The sequence below is a fragment of the Macaca nemestrina genome, chromosome 10 (assembly GCF_043159975.1).
Source record: "Macaca nemestrina isolate mMacNem1 chromosome 10, mMacNem.hap1, whole genome shotgun sequence".
In the NCBI taxonomy this organism is placed as follows: domain Eukaryota; kingdom Metazoa; phylum Chordata; class Mammalia; order Primates; family Cercopithecidae; genus Macaca; species Macaca nemestrina.
The window spans coordinates 143,459,983-143,485,968 of record NC_092134.1 but is presented as its reverse complement, the minus strand read 5'-3'; the positions used below and the strand labels follow the sequence as shown (position 1 = coordinate 143,485,968).

Sequence of the window (25,986 nt, the reverse complement as noted above, 5' to 3'; positions counted from 1 at the left end):
AGCCAGGCTGAGTCCAGATCAGCCGCACAGAAACCTGACCCTCTCAAGGGCACGCCTGAGCTCATTAGGGACAGACACCGTCTCCTGCTGATCTCCAACACTTTCTCTGCATGTCTAGTTACAAACGGACGACGCAGTCTTCGAAGCACAGCTGTGACTCTGGAGACAGATCCCAGGCCTCCCCCTGCTCCTCTCCGTGGTGCCATTGATGGGGAGGGGCCGGTATGGCCGCGAGGCCGCATACCCACAGCCACCATGCCACGGAGACACGGGCCTTCGACGGTTACTTCTGCCAAGGAACCCTGCTGCGTCTTGGAGCACACCATGGTGGGCGGGAAGCTCCACCCGGAGAAACAGCGATGCTTCTCCCCAGAGCCAACAGAGGGCACTCCCCGCCCTGCATGCAGCAGATTACTTACATTCTGGAAAACATCTTAGTGGAGAACAGTAAAATGAAAAGGTCACGCTAGAAAGTTTAGAAGGTTGTGTGGAGTCTCAGGAGGTCTAAAGATTTCTGAACCAAGACTGCTGTGGGCAACGAGCTTACAGGGAAAGTTTCCACACGGGCCTTCAACAAGCAACGCTCAGCAGGGAGGAGCCACGTTCTGGGCAGAACCTCAGAACAAGAACATCGGACACCACAAAGTCACAACAGAGCCAACAGGAACTGAAATACAGCGCTCTCCTAAGATGTGTGCGTCACCTGCAGAAAGTCACCACACATTAAGATGGGGGAAGAAAAGGATAAGGTTAGAAACAAATTTGAAATTATTTCTGCATACATAAAATTTCTACATCCACTGGCTTTCTTTCTGGGAGTAACAACTTTTACATGAGATGCACATCCCCGTTGGAAGGAGTTTGGGTTTTCCGTGGGCAGAGACAAGGGCTCTCCAAGAAATGTGAACCTTTTCTCACTCACTGAGCCGCGTGCCCTGAGGCCGTCCTGGCCTGTCTGAGCACCTCCCTGGCTCTGCCTCCAGCCAGCTCCTTCCAGCACTCACCCCGCTGCTCCCAGAGCCTGCACTGGCCCAGGATCTCCTCTTCTGCTGTCAATCTTCCACTTTAGGGCAAATAAGTTGGAAACTAGAAAGTTATAAGACCCTTTAGCTTTTTAAAAATTTGTCTTCTCAGAAAACAAAGAATACTAATTCTACTTCCACGGTTTAACATGTTGCCCCCATCTGCATGTTCATGGATATGTGTTTTTATATATATTTTAATCAGTACTTATAAAAGCATGCACTGTTGGCTACGTTCAGTTCAATTACACTTGATGTAAGAAGTTTTAGTTTCAGTGAATTCAGGCACTCAAAATTTAAGCCCTCTGACATCTATTAATCAAATGGAAAAATTACAGGTAGATATCACAAAAATCAAGAGAAGTGTTTAATATAAATCCTGGACTTTTAGATATTTCCACAAATGTAATGTATACATTAGTACACGACCTTGAGCATTTTCACAACTCTTTGAACTAAAATTCTGCTCTTAACTTTTATTGGTAGATCGACATCCATATGTGATTTTAAGCAGCTCAAACATCAGCTCTTAAAAACAACCAGAAATGCTGTGGGCAAATCCCACCGAGCAGCAAATAACGGAACTGCACCCAACAACCCAGGTACCTCCCCTGAGGCATCTGGAACTTGAGGATTACGAGCAGCCTTTGGTTTCTGAGGCACCCGAGTGGGGACTCCCAACTCCCCAAGTCTAGGAAGGCCTCAGCGATAAGGAAAACTGGTCAAAAAGTCATCCCTGCCGGCCCCCTGCCATGGGTTCCCCCCTGCCGGCCCTCAGCCACGTGCTTACAGATCTCACTTCCTCTCTGTCCCGCAAAGCCTGACTCCTGATTCCAGCCCTGCTGCTTACTGGGATGTGGCCATGGACGTCAACTGCACCTGCAAGGGGAGAAGCCTGTCAGGATACAGGATCCTGGCCATCCTGGCAGCGCTCAAGCTGATACTGTAACTTGGTAGCGAGTTACTTAATGCAAAGGTTTAACTTTGAAAAATTTAGATGTGTGTATTCTAACGGAAATTCTGAATGTAGAACACAGGCCACACCCTCACACAGATGTTGTCTGGCCAGCACTCTTTTGTCTTTTCAATAGACATTTTTAAAAGCAGTTTTTGGTTCATAGCAAAATCAAGAGGAAAGTACAGAGAGTCCTCACCTATCTCCTTTCCCAGCACAGGCACAGCCTCCATCATTCTCCTGCCCTCACCAGACCAGCATGTCTCTACGACCGACAGACCCGCATCAACACGGCACCACCACCCACAGTCCACAGCTCACACGAGGACTCGGCCTGCTGCTGCTCACTCTGTGGGTTTCACAGACGTGGAACGGCATGCATCCCCCATGAAAGCCCCACCTGGAGTTGTTTCCCACCTTCCATATCCCCTATGCTCCTCCCATTCATCTCTCCCTTCCCCAGCCCCTGGCAGCCACTGACTGTTTGACTGTTTCCACAGCTTTGCCTTTTCCAGACTGTGCTGTGGTTGGACTCAGCAGGCAGCCTTTCCAGATTGGAGTCTCACTTAGCAACATGCATTTAAGATCCTTCCTTGTCTTCATGGCTTAGGGGTCCAGTTCTTTTTAGTGCTGAATAATATCCCAGTATCTGACATACCACAGTTTATCCATTCACCTGCTGAAGGGCATCTTGGTTGCTTTCTAGTTTTGGCAATTATAAAGCTGCTGTCAACGTCTGTGTGCACATTTCCGCATGGAAGTAAACTTTTAGCTCCTCCGAGTAAACGTCCAGGACTGTGATTGCTCCTGTGGTCGGAGAGCTTAGTTCCACGGAAAACCGCCACGCTGCCTCCTACAGCAGCTGCCCCACTTCCCCCAGTGATGAGTGAGGGTCCTGATGCCCACACACCCACCAGCACGCGGCAGTGTCGGAGTTCGTGTTTTGGCCAGGCCGATGGGTGCACAGTGACGCCTCACCCTATGACATAAGACGCGGGTCATGTTTCCACGTGTAGATTTGCCATCTGTGTATCTTCTTTGTTGGGGTATCTGTCCAGGTCTTTGGTCCATTTTTAATCAGGTTGTTCATTTTCTTGTTGAGTTTTGAGAGTTCCTTGCACGGTTTGGATAACAGCCTTTCTCAGATGAGTCTTTTACAGATGCGTTCTCCCCGTCTGTGGCCTGCCCTCTCATGCTCCTGAGACACTATGTTTTATATTTTGAAAAACACTTTAGACAGAAGATGGACCTCCCAGCCCACCACGGTTCTCAGTTTGGCCGTGGTCACCACCCTCCCAGCCCTGGTTCCCACCTTTCCACGATCTGCTGGTCCTATGGGTGTCAACCCATACTAAGTCCCTAACATATCTCCAATGATGGCAACGTCAAAGCCGGCAGTTTGCAGGTAGAAAGGAGCTGATGGAGGCCGGAGCAGAGTGTGAAGGCCAGAGGATTCATCCCTCGGGGACCGGCAGGCCTCTCAGATATCCCCCTGGGTCACCTCCCAAATGAAGTACCTGCTTTGGCCGTGAGCAGGAAGCAGGACCTGGCCCAGATCTCAGCATATTTGACCTGGCACGGCATTTACAGGTGAGCCTCCATAACCGGAAACTCGACTCTCTGGGGAGAATGCATTTTCATTATCAAGGCTTTTAGGCTTTTAATTAAGAAACCAAAGAGCAGTGACTGGAGTGAGGATGCAGGGACTCTGGGTGACCCACACGCTCGTTTCCACCTGGCACGAAGGACCCTGGAGTGAGGGTGCAGTGCCTGCTCTGAGTCACCAGCACACTCATCATTTCTACATAAAGAACCCTGTGAGCCTGTCCCAGGACTTTTTAGCCTAGACCTAAAAATTCACAGCTCAGAAAACCTTCATCATTTTAGGAACCTGAGGGGTGGGCCAGGGGGATCTCACAGAGTGAGGTGCTGTCTATGGGGTCAGCAAAGTGCAGCTGGGGCTTCCCGCAAGCACTTCAGGGAGGCCGTGCACTGGCCCGAGGCTGGTTCCGCCTCCTATCCTCGGTTCTCATGCCCAGCCGTGAGGGGAGCCCCCCGCTTCAGGAGCGCTCCCTGGCTCCAGGCCCTAACGTCCATGTCCAGGCCCCTGGTAGGGCAGCTTCTACCCCAGGGAGGCTGGGACTGGAGACAGCCTGGAGCTCTAGGCAATCCTGGCAACCACATGCTTCCCGAAGTGGCTGCAGACAAACTCCTGCTTCCAAAACCTGGCACGAGCTGTGTGAGGCCTGGAACGCGGGAGGCGCGATTACCCTCTCATGGTTATCAAGTCAAGTCATAGTCTCTTAGACCTAAGTGTGACTGGAAGTATACACATTATGGAAGTGTATATAAATGTGAATACAGAAACGCTTATTTTCCTTTTATATACCTTACATATATGTGTATACGTGCATATGTATAAAATATGGAAGAAAAAACCATACTTAAGATTTCAAATCTCAGTCACAAAGATCTCAGAAGCAAATTATTATTCTTAAATTCTAAACAAAGATGTAACATTTTACATTCTTACAAACAAAACGTTCTCTATTAGCATTTTATTTTAAAAACTAAGAATGCATTGCACTCTCTCAATTTCGATTTTTAACTCAGCTCACAAAGGCCCCTGTAGAAAGGCCTCCGTACCGCGGCAAGGATGGCGGTGGTCACACCTGTGGCCATTTATCCTCTCTACATCTAGCTCCTCTCCCTGAGGCAACACACCTCCGAAGTCACAGCCTGGCCTCCCATCTCTCCCCCGTCCCGGGCTTTTTGGCATGTTGGTCTGCTGCACACACCTCAGCAAATACTGCTGATTAGCCAGAATCGCCCAGAAATCTCTTAACCTTGATTCTGGCTGCTTTTGTAATTTGTAATATCTTTACTTCTGGTGTGATTTGAGAAACAACACATTTTAAAATTAGAGAAGATGTGGTTTTTATTCTCTCCTTTCTACTTGCAACCTTGAAAATTCAAGTAGCAGCAAGGGTTTGTTGAAAGTAACTTCCACCAAATAGAACCTATTACAAAGGTACTACAGAGTGTCAAATAACCACATAGATGTAAAATAGACATGCAGACACAGATATAAAATCCAATGGTTAAACCAAATTGAGAAATGCTTGCCAGTTTGATAGGACTTCTAAAACTTGACATAAATGTTGGCTGAGGGATACAAGATGCTATGAGATGAGTGAGATGCTTGGCCTAGAACCACAGGCTCTCTCCTCTTTACAGCAGAAAATCCATAAGGAAGTCAAATCTGAAAGAACCAGGTACCGTTGAACGGCATACTCAGCCATCCTTCCCCATTCCTGGGCCAGCTGAGGTGAGTGCAGCCAGTCGTTCACCAACATCCATCATCCATCCTCCAGGCCATGGCTACACTTTACTCCCAGGCTCCCTGTCATTATGTAGATTAGGTAAATCAGGGCCAATCTCACCTTAAGCCTCCCCCGCCAGCATGGCAATCACCCATTCCCAACCACGGCAAGGACAGCCGTGTCCCTGGGAACGCAGAGCAGGGGTCGGGAAGAAACCTGGATCTCCGAATACCTCATGGAGCAGTCACCAGCCTGGAACATCCTCCCTGACGGCTTTGCAAGAGAGAAGAACTCCTTGGTTCCTCAAGCTACAATACTGCAGAGTCTCAGGTCACAGCATCCTTACCTACCCTCGTCAGGAACCGTTCATGCTCATCAAGACATGAGAACAAAACTGCAGTGGCACAGTCACACTCAATGCAGACCACCTGCCGCTCACATTCATCGGATTAACACCAAAAGGCCACCTTGGTGGATATCCTGGATGTGGACACTTGGCGGCTTTTTGCTGGAGACGCGCTTTGTACATTTATCGCACGACCATCTTGGCGTCAGGAGGGGCTGTGCAGATGGCAGCTGTGCACGTCACAGGGAGTCTCACTTGCTGGACTCTCAGCCAGCTCCCACTATCAGTGCCCGCAGAGTCCTCTCCTCCGGGAGCACGTGCTTGGACGCCACAGTGGCCTGTGGATCCACACAACAGCACTGTGTGCCCCAGGAGCTTAGAAAGTACCACTGCATCAATGCCTCCACAGGTGAGGCCGGGGGCAGAAGCCAACCTCAAGCAGTTACGGTCCTCCGTGGGGCTGGCGTCCAGGCAGGAAGGCGGCTCAGCGGCTCTCCTCTCACTGTGGAACTTCCTAGGTCCCCACATGAACAGAACCTAAATAACACGCAACGAACAACAGGAACGAGAACACGACCAACAGCTTCTGAGATGAGCAAGCTGGGCTGATCATGAGACACCTGACGGGGACGGTGCCAGAGCCCCTCCCAGTGACCTGTGTGGACAGCGCTGCCAGCATCTCCCTAAAACCAGCCCAAGTCAAGTTAGACTTGAGGCTTTCCAGGAGTGGGTAGATCCCTTCAATCCCACAGTCTGAACCTTCCAGGCCGTGTCTCATGGCCCTCATCTCACATATGGGAACCCGGACGCTGCACCATAAACGCAGCCCCAAGCCCTCGTTCCTTCTTCAACACCACACACCAGTACAGTGAACGCTTAGGATCTGGGCATTCACGTAAAATACTGCTTAACTAAAACTTCTGATTTAGAACATGTTTAATTCCTACTCACAGAGCTCAAAGTGTTCTGTCCTAGGAGGCGGTAGCTGTAACTAAGCATGAGAGAAGAAGGGATCAGAGTGGTGCCAAGTATTAAATATTCCTCTAAATCTATTCACCAGGTCGCCATGCTATTGTCACCTGCTTCATTTTCTGTCCTTAAAAGACAAAATAGTTACTTTTCAAAATAGACAACCTGTTTTACTGATGCTTAGCTATAAAGTAGCGAGCTACATATCCAAAAGGGAGATATGGGAAAACAGAAAATGTCCACAAGCGATCGGGTGAGGGGTCAGCTGCAGCAGCACCTGGCTCTGTTGCGTTGTGAGCCAGCCACGTGGGCTGGACAGCTCACTTAGCCACTGAAATTACATCATCTAAGATTTTGTTGCAGTTACTTTGACAAATTCTCCCTCCTGCTATGAAGAGTAAGGTTTGGGGGTTTTTTGGTGTGTATTTTTGAGTCAGTCTCGCTATATCACCCAGGCCGGAGTGCAGTATTACAATCATGGCTCATCGCGGCCTTGACCTTCTGCCTCAAGCAATCCTCCCGCCTCAGCCTTCCAAGCAGCTGGGACCCAAAGGCGAGTTTGATTTCTTTGCTAACGAATTCCTAATTCACCTCGCAGTGGGCCTGTCAAGGCCATATGCCCGGACATCCACCTTGCCGACCGTCCATGTGGTCTCTAAGGTGGATGCACTCCGGTTGCCTGGGCTCTGCACGCGATACTGAGTCTCCAAGTCTGCCGCTGTATAAGGGACTGACAGCCCCAAGCGTCTCGACGTGCCACCTTGAGCCGGGCTTTATTCCACAGGGCGACTCTGCTTCCCGTGATGAGATGCAGCACGTGAGCACAGATCAAAGGGTATCAGCAACTAACCCATTCCCCTGGTACTAAGCAGAGGACCAAGAGTTTAGTTCCTTACTTATTTGCTACGGGCTTGATTCAAAACAGCTTTCTGGAATCCTGGGGACAAACACCTCTAACTGGTGAGAATTCTGGCTTTAGTAACGGAAGGATCACCTAAAGCCCATTTTGTAACTGCTGTTCTCATCAGAATTTGAGGCCAAAGGGAAAAATAAAAGGGGGGCTAAGATCGTGACACCCCAGTTTGCACAAGGCCAACCAGCCTGCTTGAGGGGGTAAAAGGAATAGGATTTTTAAACTGCTGAGTTTTAAAAACATGGCTGTAGGCTGGGCGCACTGGCTCACGTCTATAAGCCCAGCACTTTGGGAGGCCGAGGTGGGAGGATTGCTTGAGGCCAGGAGTTCAAGACTGGCTTGAGTAACACAGCAATACCCTATCTCTTTAAAACGAAAAAAAAAAGTTATTATAGTAGTAATAAAAAGGTTAATACAATAAATTACTATGTCAACATGGCACTCCCTGCTGTCAGACGAGGTGCAATCTCTGTGGCTGTGAGGTCCGGAGAGAAATGTAACCGGCATCATAGGGAAGGTGGACCCCAAAGCCCCACAACATTACTCCTGTACAGTGTGTTAACCAGCATGAAGTCTCCTCCACAATCAGAAGCCTGTTTTGGAGGAACGCTGCCCACTGGACCTGGGTGGACTCCAGATGCCGGTCGACCAGACAGCCCCACCCTGGGACCCTGCCGGCAGCCCCGACTGGACAGAATGGCCTCATGAGTGTCCTTTCCCGCCACAGGCTGCAGACCCCGAGCCAGTCCTGGCTGTGACTGAGGCTGCGCATAAACGTCTGCGCCCAACAGCTCACCTTTGTACATGACACGCCCAGTCCACCTCATTTCAAATGTTACACTTGCCCCAAGGCGAACATGGATGTTGCAGGTTAACTCACTGCATGTGTGCTAGACTTTCCCTGTAAGTGTTCAGACATTGTACGAACCGGATGAACAAACCCCACTTTCCCTGTAAACGTTCAGACATTCCTTGAGCCCGATGAACACACACAGCCAACAAACCCCGGAACGTGTAATGCCGCGGCCTCCTCCCCTCCTGAGGGGCGTGTGCTTACAGCTCCCCCAAGACCACATTTCCCAAAGCACAGAGTGTTACTCTGAAAATAAAATCTCCTTTTTCCTTCCTCTGTACATCTCGTGGTCGTGTTAACAACTATTGCTACAAATGCAGAGAAACGGGGTATCATCCGTGCTGCTCACCGAATTCCTAGCACCAAAGCTTCAAGGCCCCCCAGTCTGAAGGAAGCTTCTATCACCCTAAAGCCAACTCTGGAGACGAAGGCCAAGCTGGGGAAAGGCTGTGTCACCGCAAATCCACGCCACGGGGCCCTCTGCAGTTGTGTGTAAGGAACTCTTGGTCTGTCCTGGGGTTTGGGGAAATCAGGATGCAAGCAGATACCGTACGCTCTGCCACGGGACCGTGAAGTCTGCGGAACCTCAGAGGAACACGGAGACAAACGGTGGCACGATTCTCACAGGCCGAGCCTCGATGGGCGCCCGTGTCAAGAACACAGACACGCCGGGAGGGGCAGCCGATGCAGGCAACGCCTGCAACTCCAGCAAGCAACAGCGTCTGAGTGTGGGGTTCTCTGGCCAGGCTCCACCACAACTGCCATATTCTGTGACAAAATGTTAAAAATAGGTTTTAACTAGTTATAACTCTAACTTGTTTTACACATAAACAGAACACAGGGTACCAACAGGCTCCAAAATACTTTGCCTAGAACCAAGTCTAGAATGCAGATGGATGCTGCTCCGAGTGTGAGGAGTCCCCTTGTAGTGCCATAAATCCTAGATCTAGGTGACTAAGCGCTCTTCCTAAACCAGACGGCACCATGAGGCTCTGAGGGCACCCTCTGTCCCCAGGCCAGTCCATCAGCCCCGGCAGAAGCTTCTAGAGTAAGAGCCTGTGGATTTGTATTGGACGGATGTAAACCAGGCAAAGTCACAGGGGCTCGTCCTGGAAGCCTATCCATTTACCCACTCATGCCGTGGAGAGCCCTGCCCCCAACTCCACACCCGCAATCACGCTCAACCACAAGAACTGGCTTCTAGGCCCTCAAGCTACTCCCTCTCGACCCCGGACAGACGCTTCTCAAACCATGAGACCCAGAGTAGTCTTAACAGGTGGTCCCAGCAGAACTGGCCACTGCATGAATTGATATTTTGTGTGTGTGGGGGGGTGGTTGTTCTTCTGTCACTCAGGCACAGTGCACCATAAGTACAGTGGTGCTATCATGGTTCACTGCAGCCTCAACCTGCCAGGCTTGGGTCATCCTCCAGCCTTAGCTTCCCGAGTAGCTGGGACCACAGGTGTACATCACCTGTCCTATTTAATTTTTTGTAGAGTCAGGGTCTTGCTATGTTCCCCAGGCTGGTCTTGAATTCCTGGGCTCAAAAGTGAACTGCCCAACTCAGCCTCCCAAGGTGCTGGGATGACAGGTGTGAGCCACTATGCCCAGCCTAGAATTGGTTTTTCTTAAACCTGAGTTTGACACATGAACCCCACTTACATAGATATCAGCACACTCTCACAACTCGAGAGTTTTCCTGAATCTCGATTCTGTCCGTTCAAGGTCAATATCTAAGAAAGGGTCAGAACTGACCCTCCCTCAGTGAAGCCTAAGAGCAAATGCAGCAGCATCTCAGTGTATGAGGAGACAAAGTAAGAAGGGTGGAAAATACACACTGAAATCCTAGTGCTAGAATCATAATCACCAACACTTTAAGAGGGAATCTGCTTTCCAAAATATGTAGCTGCTGGATTAACTTCAAAGTCACCAGATTCCACAGGCAGCAGCTCACAGGGGCACAGCTTTCTAAGGCCGCACAGCCCGGGACAGCGTAACACCTCAGGGCAAAGCAAACTAAACAAAGGCTTGGTTCTCTCAAGGACGAAGGTGCTCAAGTGTTTCCAAATAGATTCTTCTTCTAAGTAAGTTAGATGCCTCCTACAACACTGTTTAGAGTGCCAGTGTATTCAGAAACATGAAGTTGAAAATACATCTCAGGACCCCAAAATCACTAAGGTAAAGGGACGTCAAGGTGAGGAAGAGCTTAGACCAAACCTGCCTCCCATGCTCTTCCTAACAGAGACAGCTACTGGGGGTGGGGGGAAAAGCCACGTACCTCCCTCACAACCGATCCACAAGGAAATTCCTCATGGACAGAGGACAGAACTCAAAGTCACCATCTGCACACGGAGATAAATGCGGATCTGACTGCTTCCTCTGGAAAGATGCACCAGAAATGCATTTGTCTGATCTGCCTGTGACCTGGAAATCCCTCCCCGCTTCGAGCCGTCCATCCTTCCTAGACTGAACCAACGTACGTCTCACATGTATTGATGTCTCACGTCTCCCTAAAATGTGTAAGACCAAGTTGTGCCCCAAACACCTTGGACACATGTCCAGGACCTCCTGAGGCTGCAGCAGTGTGTCCCCAACCCCTCCTAAGGCTGTGTCTATAACCTTGGGAAAATGAAATCTCTATGGATCGAGGACTGTCGCAGAGATCCTTCTGGTTTACAGGAAGCATTCTCTCCTGCGAGTATATCAATGAAATCATGTGGAATTACAAAATGCCACTTTAGTAAAAGCCAAAGGAATTAGGGTTCTATGTGCTTCAAAAAAAAAAAGTAACGTTCTATTTGTCAATGGACCATGAAGCCCACACCCCCTTTTGCAGTGAAGATGTCAAATGGGACGAGAGGCCCCTTCTGAGGATGCTACCCTCTGACCCCACTTCCCAGAGTCCAGTTTCCTGCTGCTCAGGGAACAGCAACCCCAGCTTCACGGGGCTCAGGCCTCCAAACCCAACTCCCACCCATGCTGGAGAATCACCCCAGGGACTAGCAAACTGGCAGGTGCAACTCTCACCTCATCCCCTTAAAGGGGAAAAGGCACCTTCCCGCTCCTCTTCCTGCTGGTGGGAACAGGGGCAGGAGCTGGAGGGTCAGGAGTTGGGCGGCAGAACGGAAGCAGCCTGGGTCCCTGCTAGTCAGAGTTGGCAAATGCCAACCATCCCCGACATTCACTTTGCAAATAAATCCTTCTCTTTTGTCAGGTCCCTGGTTATAAGTTTGCACCCATAACTTAAAAAGAAAAAAAAAAAAAACCTCAGGTAAAAAATCGGTGTTTGGCTGACGGTATTTCAATTATCTTGGGGCCTTGGGTCAAATGACGGCAAAACAGGAAACTGAACGGTGTTATTCAGAAAACTTCCAGCGCCGTCTACCCTCCCAGGCTGTCACCTTATGGTTGTTTGTCTGCTAGATGATTAACAATAACTGCTCTGAAAACCTAGGTGTACAGAACAGACAAGAAGTCAGCTCGGGTTGAGGGGAAGTAGGATAAGACCCCCTCCCCGCAGGATGGTGGAAGAGGAGGAACCTTCAGCACCTGGGTTTTCAGGATGCTGGATCTCTGAGAGCATCTCTCACAGCTCAAGTACAGCCAGACCCTCCTCTGACACAGCCTGCTCAGACGAAGGTCGCACCTGCCCTAGAGACCCACAGCCCTGTGCGGGGCTCCGCTGGAGCTGAACTTGCCTCCCTTGGTAAGAGTCAGGGCCAGGGGTAGGGAGAGGAGAGAAGCAGCAGGCCTGAGGGGCACTGTGGAAACTCCATGCCGCGCTAACTCTCATCTGATGTGCTCCGGCCAAAGCCACGCTTCTCGGAGGGAGTTTCCCTTCACACATCCGGAAATCATCAACATCTAGTCTCCCCACAGAACAGATCCTTCCCCGGGAGGCAGATGCTTGGCTGTAACACGGGGTAATGAGGGGCGCGCCTTCGTGCCCATTCTGTAGTGTTTCCTGTTACCTATTTTACCTTAAGCTACAAATGATTCCCGTTTACACGGGACACAGTGACACAGACAGCAAAACACATGAGATTCAGTGTGATCCCACACCCGTCACTGCTGACCTCAAGTGCTTTGTTCGTTTTGCTTCTAGAGTTTGTACTCTCTCCCGGGGTTCCAGGCCTGTGGATTCAACCAACCATAGATCAAGACTTTTTTTTAATGTGTTTGTACTAAGCATTCAGACTTTATTATTCATTAAACAACTACTCGCATGGCATGTGCATGGTATAGCTGTTACGAGCAACCCTGACATGACTGTCTGCAGGAGGATGTGCATATGTCATATGCAAACACGATGCCATTTTATTGCAGGGACCTCAACGCCCACAGACCTTGGATTCCATAGGCAGTCCTGCAGCCCACCCCCATGGGCACTGTGGAATGGCTATAATAGAAAACATAGAGGTTTTAAACCAGTTATATACTAAATCTAATTGTTTGTTAAGAAATTACCGTGTATCACTTGTATTATTTGGAAGTCCTTCCTGGCCCAGAGACTTGACATGTTCTTATCTTTTTGTCCACGGATCTAGCCATTCCAGTAAGCTTATTGAACACAAATCAATTTTACAATTAAATTCTTACAGGAATCACACTCAATCTGTAAGCTGCTTTGGTTTTTAAAGTGAAATAACCAATAGTTTTGCAAACCAGCTATATCACAGAATAGGATAAAGCAGCCCCATGACATGCAAAAACATGGGGTTTCAAAGCTAACCAGTATAAAACACGTTACAAACCCCTAAATATGAAAACGTTTTACACCACAACAGATATTCCAGAAAAAAACAGGATGTTCAAAAAAGCCCTTTGCAGAAAAGCACTTTCCCCTTCATTTTTCACACGGTTTCCAGAAGCTTGTGTTTGGCGATGACCATGAACCAGAAGTAGCGTCCGCTGCAACTACTGCCACCACAACACAGAATATTAAGGCATTAAAAAAAAGGACAGAGCATATTTCCTATTGTTGAGAACAGGTAGAGTGTTATAAAAATGAGAGTGTTCTAAAGTCAACAATGTTCAAATTCTAGGTCTCCCGCAGACACTAGACGGTAACCGCCAAAGCTTATGTACTTGGCAACGTTCAAGGAGATCAAGTTCAGAGCTGTCACAATGCAGCACCATCCTCACGCGATTATCTCAGGCGGGTATGAGGGCAAGTGCCCCCGTCACAGTGGGAAAGCTGCCCAGCCCAGCACTTCCTGAGATCACAGACCTTCACCTTCCCACGTCTTCAATAGTTCCTTTACACCGGGAACCAGACAGCAAAACCTAAAACACTTCCTCAAATCTCAAGACAGTCTTTAGAGCTCTTTTCCTTGCCCCTTCTCTTACGGAAAAAGCCTATTTTGTAAGCAACCTGTAGTGCTTCCCAGAGCTGGGGCGGGAGGAGAGCTGGTGTTGGGTAGACCGAGTTTCAAGCGTGGGGAGACCAGGAAGTTCTGGAGATGGATGGCGGTGATCGTGGCACCACAGTGTGAACACACTTAATGCCTCCAAACCATACACTTAAAAATAGAGTGCTATGTAATTTTACCGCAATCAACACACTGAGAAAACTCATCTATAATTACTGTCATTTCCAATATCTTGCACCCTGTAAGTTGCATTTGCTTTTGGAAATCCTCAGAGCAATCTTGAAAGACTAATACCCTAATCATCTCTGAAACGCAGGCAAAGTCGTTCAAGGGTTTGGTTATAGGAAAGTAGCTGGAAAGCAAAGCGCCCGTTAGACATGGCAGCCGTGGTAGCACAAACACATGGTAGGAAGATGGTGGTCATGCTACACACAGATGGGAAGGGTGTGGGGAGCCACAGCACCGGATACTCGGGAGGCACCTGGGCAGGAGCTGAGAATGTACCAAACGCGTTCGAGCATGCAACATTCACGGACCGTGAGTCCAGCCACCGCCACTGACATCCACTGTGGCCGGGGTGTCCTCTGCCACAGAGATACACACCCTGCCAAGGATAGTGTACAGATTAAACGTCAAAGCACAGACATGCTCAGGTCCCGCTGTTCACATAGAAGCAAACACAACACATTTCCCAGACCCCAGCAGCATGACTCTCCACTTGACTGCAACCCGGTCCCATTTATTCTCGAACCCATCTCTCCCGGACCCCACAGCATGACTCTCCACCTGACTGCACCCCATCCTGTGCATCCTTGCATCTGTGTCTCGGCCCTCACTCACTCCCCTCACTTCCTCGTTGGGTCAGGAACCAAAAGTCCACTGTGTCCCTGGTGCACTGAGCTTTGTCAGGGGCCTCTGGGCCGCATGCTGGGACACGCAACTAGGAACTCCCAGTGCACACGTTGGTCTCCTGCAAGACGCTTGGCTCTTATGTGCGGGAGCCGGGAGCCGGGAGCCGGCACCCACCCCTACAATTGACTGCACTCTTAGAAAAGTCACAGAAGGCCCCTCACCAACCCAGCAGCACCCTGAGGCCACATCCCACTTGCCTGCTGGCTCCTGAGCCTCCCACCCTGTGATGACTCGCTCCTTCAGTTCCCCGCCTTGAATCCACTGGTTCCTCTCCTCATGGGCCTCTTTCCTGTCGTCTTCCTGTCATTTTCCTGTCAGCAAGCACATTTCCTGTCATTTCCCTGAAATGACATATTTCCTGTCATTTTCCTGTCAGCAAGCACATGTGTCCAGCCTGACCTTGCTGATGTGCTCCAGCTGGCCCTGGACTCGAACCGCGCTGCTGCGGCTTTCCATCAGTGTGACATCTGCGAGTTACCTCCTGGGAAATGCCAGGTGATGGTAACATCAACCAAGAGGCACCGCTGAGAAGCAGAACGCATGGTGCAGTGCCCAGAACGTCACGTCCTTGAACAGACGCTCCATGTCTTCTCCTCTTCTGCCAGAGCTTCACTGTAGGAAGGCGGCCATTCTTCCAGTGCTGCTACTTCCAACACCGGGGAAAGCAAGCTTCAGAAATGAACGGTGTCAAAGAGGCAGGACCCACCAGCGGCCGGACGACCGCAGCCCCAGCATTCCCCAGCCACCATGGCTGACAGCCCAGGCTCCAGAAATGCACAGCTTCAACCTTAGGAGAAAAAACCCTCCCAAGCCAACTATTATTTTCAACAATGGGATTGGGGAGTGGGGCGTTCTAACCCTGCCTCTCTCAACAGCACAGATCATCAGATCCCAGTTCTTATAGGATTGGGGAGTGTGGGGGGATGGTTCTAATCCTGCCCCCCTTCATAAAAAAGAACTGGGATCTGATGATCTGGGCTAGGTCAGTACTTTGCTTCCGCCACATGCAGTCATCCTCAGCACCAGGAAAAGTCAGAAGCATTGAGTGATGATACCAATACCAACACGTGCGGTTCTGACAGCTCCGGTAACTCGCTGCACAGATACAACACAACAGCAGTGAGATCCACGGACATCACCAGTCTTCCCAACGACTGTGTTCCTGAATCTTCTGCGTTCGGAATAACGGTCTTCTTTGCCAGGGCTGAGCCATGCTTCCCTGTTGCCTGTCCTCTGCCTTCACCAGCTTCGTGCACGTTTCCGGGCAAGTGTTTGTGCAGGTGCTATCACTTATTTCCACAGCGAGAATATACACAGACACCAGACAGAAATGGGCAACCCCATTAGGAGCTGTGCAGAGAGATCTAACTCATCAGATGTGCCAAATTTCTGTTGCCATAGAAATTTAACTAAACTAACGTTGCTATGACCTCATCTCTTACTGTGCCACTAAAGATCATCCGGGTAAGAGGAGTGTGCCTCTGCATAGCATGTAGCTCACGTTTACATGTCGGTTTTCCCTGAATATGGTTATGTGAGATAGAAATCAGTAAGATGGGGTGTAACATCTAGTGTAGGATCGTTGTGTCTCCTAGGCTCACACACTTCCTTTAAGATCCTCAGAATATGAAGTTTAACTCTGTCGACGTGAGTTACATAGTAACTTGTTTTGGATACTGTCTCTTTCACCATCTAAATATCAACACCAAAGAAGTTCTTGAGTTCCTTTTTAAATTGAAAGGAATTTACAAACCATAAAAGCCCCAATATTAAAGGATACAATTCAGTCTTTTTAGCACATTCTCAAAGCTGCACATCAACCACTAGTATGTAATTCTGGGACTTTTTCACCATGGGCCAAAGAAACCTTGAACCCATTAAGAGTCAGCACCTGCTCCTTCCTTCCGCCAGCACCTGGCAATCGCCAGCCGACTTCCGTTTCCCTCAATTTGCCCATTCTGGACATCTGTTGTGAGAAGAATCGTACGGTGCATGACCTTTGGCGTGACCTTCGGTGCTGACATCTTTCACGTCCAAGGCGAGTGGAATCTCACAGTGAGTGACCTGTTGACAGACACCTGGACTGTTTCTACTACTACAAATAATGCTGCTATGAAGATTCTTGCATAAGATTTTTTTTTTTGTAAAAATGTTTTCAATTTTCTTGGGCATATGCCTAGGAGTGAAATTCCTGGGTCGTATGGTGATTTCATGCATAACTTTTCTGAGGAACTGCCAGACTTTTCCAAATCAACTGTACCATTTTACTTCCCTTCCCACTAGCAATATATCAAGATTTCAGTTTTCCCAAATTCACCACCAAGTCACTGTCCAATACTGGGATTTTACCCATCCAGTGGTTGTGAAGTGGTATCTCAGTGGTTTTGATTTCCATTTCTAAGATGACGAATTCTGCTAAACATCTTTTTTTTTTTTTTTTTTTTTTTTTTTTTTGAGACGGAGTCTCGCGCTGTCGCCCAGCCTGGAGTGCAGTGGCCGGATCTCGGCTCACTGCAAGCTCCGCCTCCCGGGTGTACGCCATTCTCCTGCCTCAGCCTCCCGAGTAGCTGGGACTACAGGCGCCCGCCACCTCGCCCGGCTAGTTTTTTGTATTTTTTTTACTAGAGACGGGGTTTCACCGGGTTAGCCAGGATGGTCTTGATCTCCTGACCTCGTGATCCGCCCGTCTCGGCCTCCCAAAGTGCTGGGATTACAGGCTTGAGCCACCGCGCCCGGCCCTCATGTGCTTTTTAAGGCATTTATATGTCTTTCTCTGGAGAATGTCTATTCAAATCCTTTTTCCATTTTTAAATTGGATTTTTATTAAGAGCTTTAAAATATATTCTTGATATCAGGTCCTTATCGTGATAATGTATCCTGTTCTGTGGGTTGTCTTTTTACTTTAATAGTATCCTCTGAAATGAACATTTTTAATTTTGATACCGTCTTTTTCCCTTCAGTTGCTTGTTATAGCTTTAGACGTCTCAGCCAAGGAAACATTGCCTAATCCAACCTAACAGTTTCTCGAGGGTTCTCCCCTGAAGGTGTTATGGGCTGAACTGTCCCATTCCCACCCCCCCCAAGATTCCTATGTTAAAGTCACAACCCCAGAAACTTAAAATGTCACTGTATTTAGATACAGGGCCTTAGCGTGGTAATTTAGGTCCCATAAGATCTTAAGAGTAGGCCCTGATCCAGAATGACTGGTGTTCTTTTAAGATAATTTAGACACAGTCCTTAGTGCTCCATGCACATAAGAGAAACCTGTGAAGACACAGAGAAGACGCCATCTACACAGCATGGGGTGAGGCCCCAGAGAATCCAACCCTGCCCGCACCTTGATCCCAGGCTCCCCGTCTCCAGGAAAAAGGAAACAAGATGCTATTGTCTAAGTCGAACGGTCTGTGGTGTCCGTTATAGTACCCAGCAGACTGACAGAATGGGTCTCAGTCAGCTCCTTACGTTGGATTCATGTTGAGCTTTGCTTGTACGGTGAGGAAGGGTCCAGTCCATCCTTTTCCATGTGGATACCCAAGTTGTCCCGGCACCACTGAGTTGTGAAAGGCAAAAAGTAAAGCAACCCTTACCGTCCTTTCTCCATCAACAGATTAGAAGATACACTGAAGAATCGTGGACAATTTTGTCAGTTTAAGCCAGTGGTTTTCAAACTTTTTGGGTCTCAGGAACCCTTTGCACTTTATTAAAGAGCACAAAAAAGCTTTCTCATCAAGCCGGGAGTGGTGGCTGCTCATGCCTGTAATCCCAGCATTTTGGGAGGCAGAGGCAGGTGGATCACTTGAGGTCAGGAGTTCGAGACCGGCCTGGCCAACATGGTGAAACCCCGTCTCTACTAAAATACAAAAATTAGCCTGGCATGGTGCCGAACACCTGTAGTACCAGCTACTAGGGAGGCTGAGGCAGGAGAATCGCTTGAACTCAGGAGGCAGAGGTTGAAGTGAGCTGAGGTCACACCACCGCACTCCGGCCTGCGTGGCAGAGCAAGACTCCGTCTCAAAAAAAAAAAAAAAAAAGAACATAATTTAGTTTCTTTTACAAGGATAAAGTCATTACATCTTAACACAGTCTTAAAGAAGAAACCATTTTCCAAAATAAGCAGCAGCGTGGCAACAGTTTGTGGTGCTGTGAAAACACCTAACATCTCTGCACCTCAGACAGCAGGATTCTCATGCCTGCATCTGCTTTCAGTGGGCTGCAGAGCCATGGCTGAAGTTTATGAAGAAAGTCCAACCGCATGCTGATATACAATTAGGAAGCAGTATTTTCATTGTGTTTTCAGATCATTTTAGGTATTCTCTGCTGCCAAATGTAACAAGTGGCACTTCTGTACAGGCTGTCTGCAACACAGAGTCTGTGCTCTGGTCGACGGGCCTTTCTGCCCCAATTCCTTCTAAGTCGACTGGTCCGTCTTGCACTTGAATGGCTTTTACCAGCACACGATTTTGTAATCACACATTGGTTAGAAAATACTGGTTCAGAGTTATGAGCGGCTTCCACATTTCATTATATGTCCAAAAAAAAAAAAAAACCCACATCAGTATCACCATTGATCACATGAGAAAGTGGTGGACACAAGATTTTTATGTTTTAATATTCGCTGGAAAGCTCAAATGTCTATCATTGGGAAAAATGTAAGGTACTTTCCTTGAGATGAAAGTCATTTTGTTCATTTTTCAGGCCACACCTGCAAATACCTCCATCTGAAGTGGCATCTTTTGTAAGTCATTCTTTATATAAAGGCGGCCGTTAGTGGAACAAGTGGTTCTGCAGGTTCATAGTTCAGAGGCACCAGTGCTCTCCCAAGATAACCATAAAATCCACAGAAGACGCACCTGTGCACACTTCCTGTTTCTCACTCAGAACATTCCAGAAGGAACCCTGAATCCCAATGCCACAGCGGGACTGAAGTTTGCTCTCACCCACACAATAAACCCAGGGAGCTCCCCCAGCCCCCACCCCGAGGCCACAGCCTTGGTCCTCTATCTGGTCTAGGGGGGCTCCTGCAACTCCAGCCTAACAGGGAACAGAAGGCACCCACATGTCACAAAGCCCTCCCAAGGCCCAGCGAGCACTTCTGCTTATGTGCCAGCCAAGTGCGTTTGACAATTCTACAGCCAGCTGTACGGCAGGTAGCGAGGTACCCAGCAAATACTCAGGGCTCACGTTACTAAGGAAGGTGCACAGCGAGGTACCCAGCAAGTACTCAAGGCTCACGTTATGGAGGAGGAAACCAGGCAGATAGTGAGGTACCCAGCAGGGTTCACGTTACCCAGGAGGAAAGGAGGGTAGAGACAAGGGGGATGGAACAGTCTGTCATAAGCTTTAGCATTTACAAGGCTCGCTGAAGATTATCTGATTTGATCGTCACAACAGCTCACAAGATAGGCAGAGGCAAGACTATTTTCACTTCATACAAAGAGATCCCGAGAACTGATGATGACCACGTGCTCTTCCCACAGGCTCCCAGAAATCCTCCTCAAATCATCTCTCAGTTGTATACATGTGATAATATCTCAGTCACGTCCCCTCTCTGCAGGGGAATTTTACTGCCGCCCTGCTGTTCCTTCGCACCCCTGCCCTCTCCTGCATTTCAGCCATGCCCACCATCCATGGGGAGTCTGCACCACCCCACCCCCGCTGCTGCTGATGGCTTGGGTCACGCTTACCTTTCATTTCCACCTACAGGGACCTGTTCTTCCTTCAAATGCAGCTCAAACTCACTCATTGTGTGAAGCCTTTCTGTCATGTGTAAAATCAGTCTGTGGAATGCTTCATTTAGGAGGTGCTTATGTTGCCTCATTGGCTGTGATCAGGACCAAATTCTGAGCAAACCAGGTGGTCCCCTCTCCCCATCTCTGCTCCAGTGCACTTAAAACAAGGATTCCTGGAAGCATCTTTTTAGTCCAATTCATGCATGAGTCTGCCCCACACACTGCAGAAAAGCCCTGGTGATCGGTGGTCAGGGCTCAGGGCCCCCCAGGTAGGTAAGGAGAGCTTAGTGCCCTCTCTGGAGTTGTCGCTCAGAGACCCACGGCTGGAAGGGAAGAAACTTGCATCCTGTGAAACATCTAGGCCCCGAGACCCACTCAGGAGTAGAAAACGGGGAAGGAGCCTTGAACAGACCCTCGGGAGGGCAGACAGTGGGAGCCACGGAGGCCACCAGGAAGGAGGGAGGCAGGCAGTGAGGCCACAGGTGATGTGGCCGGGAGGGAGGTGTTGTGACCAGAGGTGAGGTGGTGGGCGGATGACACGGCGTGGTGTGGGGAGGAGATGTGGCCAGGGGCAATGTGGCCAGGGAAGAAGACACAGCTGGAAGGAAGTGACAAGAGGGGTCTCCAGGCCTCAGACTGTGCCTGATTTATAGATGACATTTTACTTAAGATGTTATATCTAATTTTAAAGAAAAGTAGCAATTTCGACCATTGTGTACATTTAAAGCACGGTACAAATTGAGCACATTTCCCAAACCAAAGAACAGGGCATTGAAGAAAAAATTCATTTAAGATCAGAAATAAAGAGATCCTACAGCTCTTCCAGTCCAATCCCCACCCTAACGTGAATGGGGGGAAAAGGAAGTAGATTCTAGTCAGTCAGAATTAAAGGCAAAACCGATCCACTTTACTTTCTAGACAGAAAACAAGAAGCTCATCAAGGAATCCCTACAAACAGTAGCTTTAGTAGTTCCCGAAATGCAAAATTCACCTACAAATTAAATCAACTGCTAAGTGTGTATGGAGTAATTTTTTTCATTATTGCCTTCCTCATCTGCAGGGGTTTTTTAGACCTTGTTTCCCCTTAATTGCCTCCAACACCCAGGAAATTTAAACCCCACAAGTAAACTGTCTCGATTCATGCCCAGCGTCCTTTGGAGCAGACAGTCTCTTGCTCTAAGACGTTCTTGTCACCTAAGCACCGAGTACAGCCTGAGAACGCACAACACGCACTCACACAAACTCAGACAGTCAACAGGTGAGATACGGCACATGAGGAGGAAGACAAGATAAATGAGCTTCACTGATACCCCAGATCCGACAAGAAATGACACACGCAGCCTGCTCTGGTGCAGGTGACTCCTGGAAAACAGCCAAGGACAGCATTTGGAGAAGCAGCACCGCAGGCCAGGAGGGTCTGGGGGCTTAAGAAGGGAGGGGCGCCCCGACCAGGTACTGGGGGATTCAGAAGGGAGGGGCTCCCCGACCAGGTGGCTGGGGGATTCAGAAGGGAGGGGTGCCCCGACCAGGTGCTGGGGCTTCAGAGGGGATTGGTGCCCCGATCACTTCCTGGGGGCTTCAGAGGCAAGGGGTACCCTGACCACGTGCTGGGACTTCAGACGAGAAGGCACCCCGACCGGGTCCTGGGGGCAGCAGGACAAGCCCAGGGTTCCGTCGTCACTTTTCACTCCCTACTCCCGAATCTCGCCCTGAAGTTGCAGCCAGTCCAGGTATTCATTTACCCATAAAATTAAGTATCTGTGAGTAACACAAGTCACTAATCCACACAGATCTGAGTCTACAGATACCTCCCAGAGACGCCACCATCCCTTCTGGTAGAAGAACAGCCCAGGGGCCCACGCTGCTAGGAAGGGAGACTGTCTCCAGCCTGACGCTGCAGAGTCCTCAACACAAAGTCTACCTTCTGGAACCATGCCGTCTCCTACAGAGGCAACTAGGGGCATGTAGGGTTTTTTAAAATCTTTTTTTTTTTCTTAAGACAGAGTCTCCCTCTGTCACCCAGGCTGGAGTGCAGTGGCTCGATCTCGGCTTGCTGCAACCTCTGCCTCTCGAGTTCAAGTGATTCTTCTGCCTCGGCCTCCCGAGTAGCTGGAATTACAGGCGCCTGTCACCGCGCCTGACTATTTTATTTATATTTTTAAGTACAGTTGGGATTTCACCTTGTTGGCCAGGCTGGTCTTGAACACCTGACCTCACATGATCCACCCGCCTCGACCTCCCAAACTGCTGGGAATACACGCATGAGCCACGGTGCCCGGGCCATATAGCTATTTACATTTGACTAAAATTAAATAAAATTAGAAGTTCTCATTTACACTTCAAGCATTCAGTTATCTTTATGTTGAAGGTACTGAAGTTTTACTCTGATTATTATAGACATCAGCATTCTCCCACTTAAAAATGTCAGTGCTATTGCAATGATCAGATCTGTGACTTCCCAGCAGCTCTTCTCTTCCTGGATAGATAACTGTAGAGCATCTGCACTCTGCCTCCACACTAAGGGGTAGTAGAAGGCTCCGTGTAAAATCAGGGGGAGAAAAAAAAAATGAATCCCTAGTCCGCCTCCCCCCCTACGATTTTGTGAAACTCCTCTTAATATGCACAATAACTGCCAGAGTTGCAATAAAGAAGCATCCCTTGACCAGGAAGCAGCAGGGAAGCAAGAGGAGGGAAATGCGAAGACCCTCCGTTCCCTCTGGGACCCCAGGCCCAGCCAGGACTGAGAAGGGCCGCACAGCCCGGCAGACCCGCACACCTGATGCGAACCATACACACGGCTTCCCTGGGCCTCGGTCCCCTGCTCTGCCCTCACTGGCCACTGTGGCTCTGGGTAGAGGCAGCTCCCTGAGCCCCAACACCCACAGCCAGTCCCCTCCTTGCAGGTCTCAGCTGTGCTCTCACTGCCTCCCTGACGCTTCTCATCATCCGCGTACCGTGTCCACTCTACCCCACAGCCCTTGCTACCGCCCACCCCACCACGGAGCCTAGCACACAGCAGGTGCCCAAGACGCCCCAGTGGGCGGGCATGCCAGGGTAGGGCTTGGAGTTCCAAGGGCCTCGTCCCGCATAACACCACAAACGCCACGGAGGCTGTGGAAGGGGTCCAGGTTTCAGGCCTGTACTCAGCTTCTCCTGGCCCCCGAGGCCAAGAACCTAGCAAGGGAGCGCAGCCGGAAGCAGGGTCCCAAACCCCCTTCATGCTCCTCAAGAGGAAGGGGGCTTCGGGGCACAACCCCACGAGCGTCTTCCTCCTGCCAGGCTGCCTGTCACAGCCCCGACGCCTTCACAGCAGGGAAACTCACTCCTGTGAGGAGAAAACCACCAAGTACAACAGGAGCCACGTCCCCCGCAGCGTCTGCTGAGCCCAATAGCGACAGCAGCAGCCGGGCCCCCACTCAGCACACACCGACTCCGAACCCGCCACGCACACCACAAGGCCGACCATCTTGAAGCTCAGCTTCCACTCGTCAGGGGGCCCTCTTCCAGGAGAGCTCGGCATGTCTATCTTCCCTGGGCTCACAGAAAGGAGTGGGACCCAACCCCGAGTGTGCACAAAGTTAAGCTCCCACTAGCTGTGCAGACAACCTCCCTAGCCCTGGACTGAGAAGGGGCCAAGCGCAAACAGCCATATTTTGCCCGCACAGGTACGGAATTCAGTCAGCTCTCTCAATGAAGTCGTGACAGGTCAACTCCAGGCTCCTCAGTGCTCTGGGGTTCACCTCGGGCCACTGCACCTTTGAAACGTGGCTGTGGACTCCTCTAGGGTGCTCACTTTCACGGCCCATTTCATTCAGACACTGCAGGCCCCTACCGTGGTGTCACTACCCAGGACACCCCTGCTGGCATCCTCTGAGATGCTGCTGCAGCTGCTGTGATCTGAGAACAGCGATGCACAGGCATCAAAGGGAGGACTTCTCAAGTCTCCTCCAGGGGCAGTGACTACAGCTTTGAAAGACGTTGCACTGAATCCTGGGTGAGCCTGGCTTGGTCCGCAATCTAATCCGGGTTGCTGGGGAGACCCACTCTGTTGTAATTGACAGAGGCTGTGGGTGGCAGCTCTACCAAGACTGATAATTGCAACTAGTCTGAGATTTACTATCCATACTTTCTATTTGATGTTTCAAAGGAAAGCATCGTGAAGTTCCAGTAGCAAGGAATTTTCTACAATCTATCACATTAAGATACAGCAGAAATGTAGCTAAAATGTTCATAGGGTCTATGCAGAGGAAGAGATGGGTCTATTTCAGGAAAAGTGCTTGCTGGCTTTTTAGAAACATAGTGAAATCCCTGACAAGTAAAAGGTTGTTTATACTTTTTCTTTGGAACAGAGGGAAAGTTCTTTCTTATTATTTGAATACATTAACTATATTTAAGTGTTCTGGTAGACTGAGTATTAAATATTCAAAAGGAAGTAATTCTGTTCGGTCTATTTCATTCTTTAAATGTAGCTTTCGAAAACTGACAAATACCTGGCCGGGTGCAGTGGCTCACGCCTGTAATCCCAGCACTTTGGGAGGCCGAGGCTGGTGGATCACGAGGTCAGGAGATTGAGACCATCCTGGCTAACACGGTGAAGCCCTGACTCTACTAAAAACGCAAAAAATTAGCCTGGTGTGTTGGCGGACACCTGTGGCCCCAGCTACTCAAGAGACTGAGGCAGGAGAATGGCGTGAACCTGGGAGGTGGAGCTTGCACTGAGCCGAGATCACACCACTGCACTCCAGCCTGGGTGACAGAGCAAGACTCCATCTCAAAAAAGAAAAAATAAATAAAAAGTGGAAAACACCCCATATCTGCCCTGGCTCCGGCCATCTCCATGGAGTGGACAGGGTTTGAGAAAAGCTCACTGTGGAGGCGTAGAAGGCCAGGCCGGGCCGGGCCTTTGCTCAGCAGATGAGCAAGAGGGTCAGCCACCCTAGTGAAGAAGCCCATGTTTGCTATGTTACTGATGATACCCACATAAATTTCTATTTGCCTCCCACACAGACCTGGGATCTACGTTTGAGCAAGCGACTCATACCAACAGTCCCTCCATGCCATCATTTCCCTGACCTCCCCCAGAAAAGCCAGGCCAGGCAGCGTCCCCACACGGGCACTGGGGCCCAGGAAGATCCTGGTCCTGCCCCTCTTTCTCTCTCGTCCCTGCAGCACCCTGGCTTGCTGTGGAAGCCCAGCAGTGCTGGCTGAACCCACGTTCACCTGGGGCATTCAGAAGAAGCCTCTGTGCAGAAATCAACTGGGAAGGAGGGCTGTGTGTGCTGGTGCTGGCAGGTCACTCCAATGGATTTGCAGAACTCAGTTTTCAACACAGGTGCGCCACCAAGTCCCTCAAGCCCTTTGTGAGCCTAGAGCCACAGAGCCATTTGCGGCATTCTCACAATCTCTAACAACCCTGCACAGAGGCCCTGTTTTTCCAAAGGACCATAAAATTTTCCGTGTAGACAAAGTTTGACATAATGAAATAAAGCGAAGTCACCACTTCTATTTTCTATTAATCCATTCATTCAAACAAGTATCTCTTGAGTATGTGCATCGAATACTGTGGAATTAGGATTTAGTCCGTGCCTTCAA

At 49.6% G+C, this 25,986-nt stretch overlaps 1 protein-coding gene across 13 annotated transcripts in view; it reads left to right on the top strand.

The window, feature by feature from the left end:
• The window catches only part of LOC139356929 (disco-interacting protein 2 homolog C-like), a 209,982-nt gene extending 201,349 nt beyond the window's left edge, over positions 1-8,633 (top strand). For 12 of the 13 annotated variants that reach the window (XM_071072412.1, XM_071072407.1, XM_071072413.1 and 9 more), the window contains one exon: positions 6,056-8,633. In XM_071072412.1, coding sequence (XP_070928513.1) covers positions 6,056-6,255 — 200 coding nt within the window. In that variant the 3' untranslated portion in view covers positions 6,256-8,633. The remainder of the gene's footprint in view (positions 1-6,055) is intronic. The other variant, XM_071072420.1, reaches the window with a different exon arrangement.
• The last annotated feature ends 17,353 nt before the right edge of the window (positions 8,634-25,986 follow it).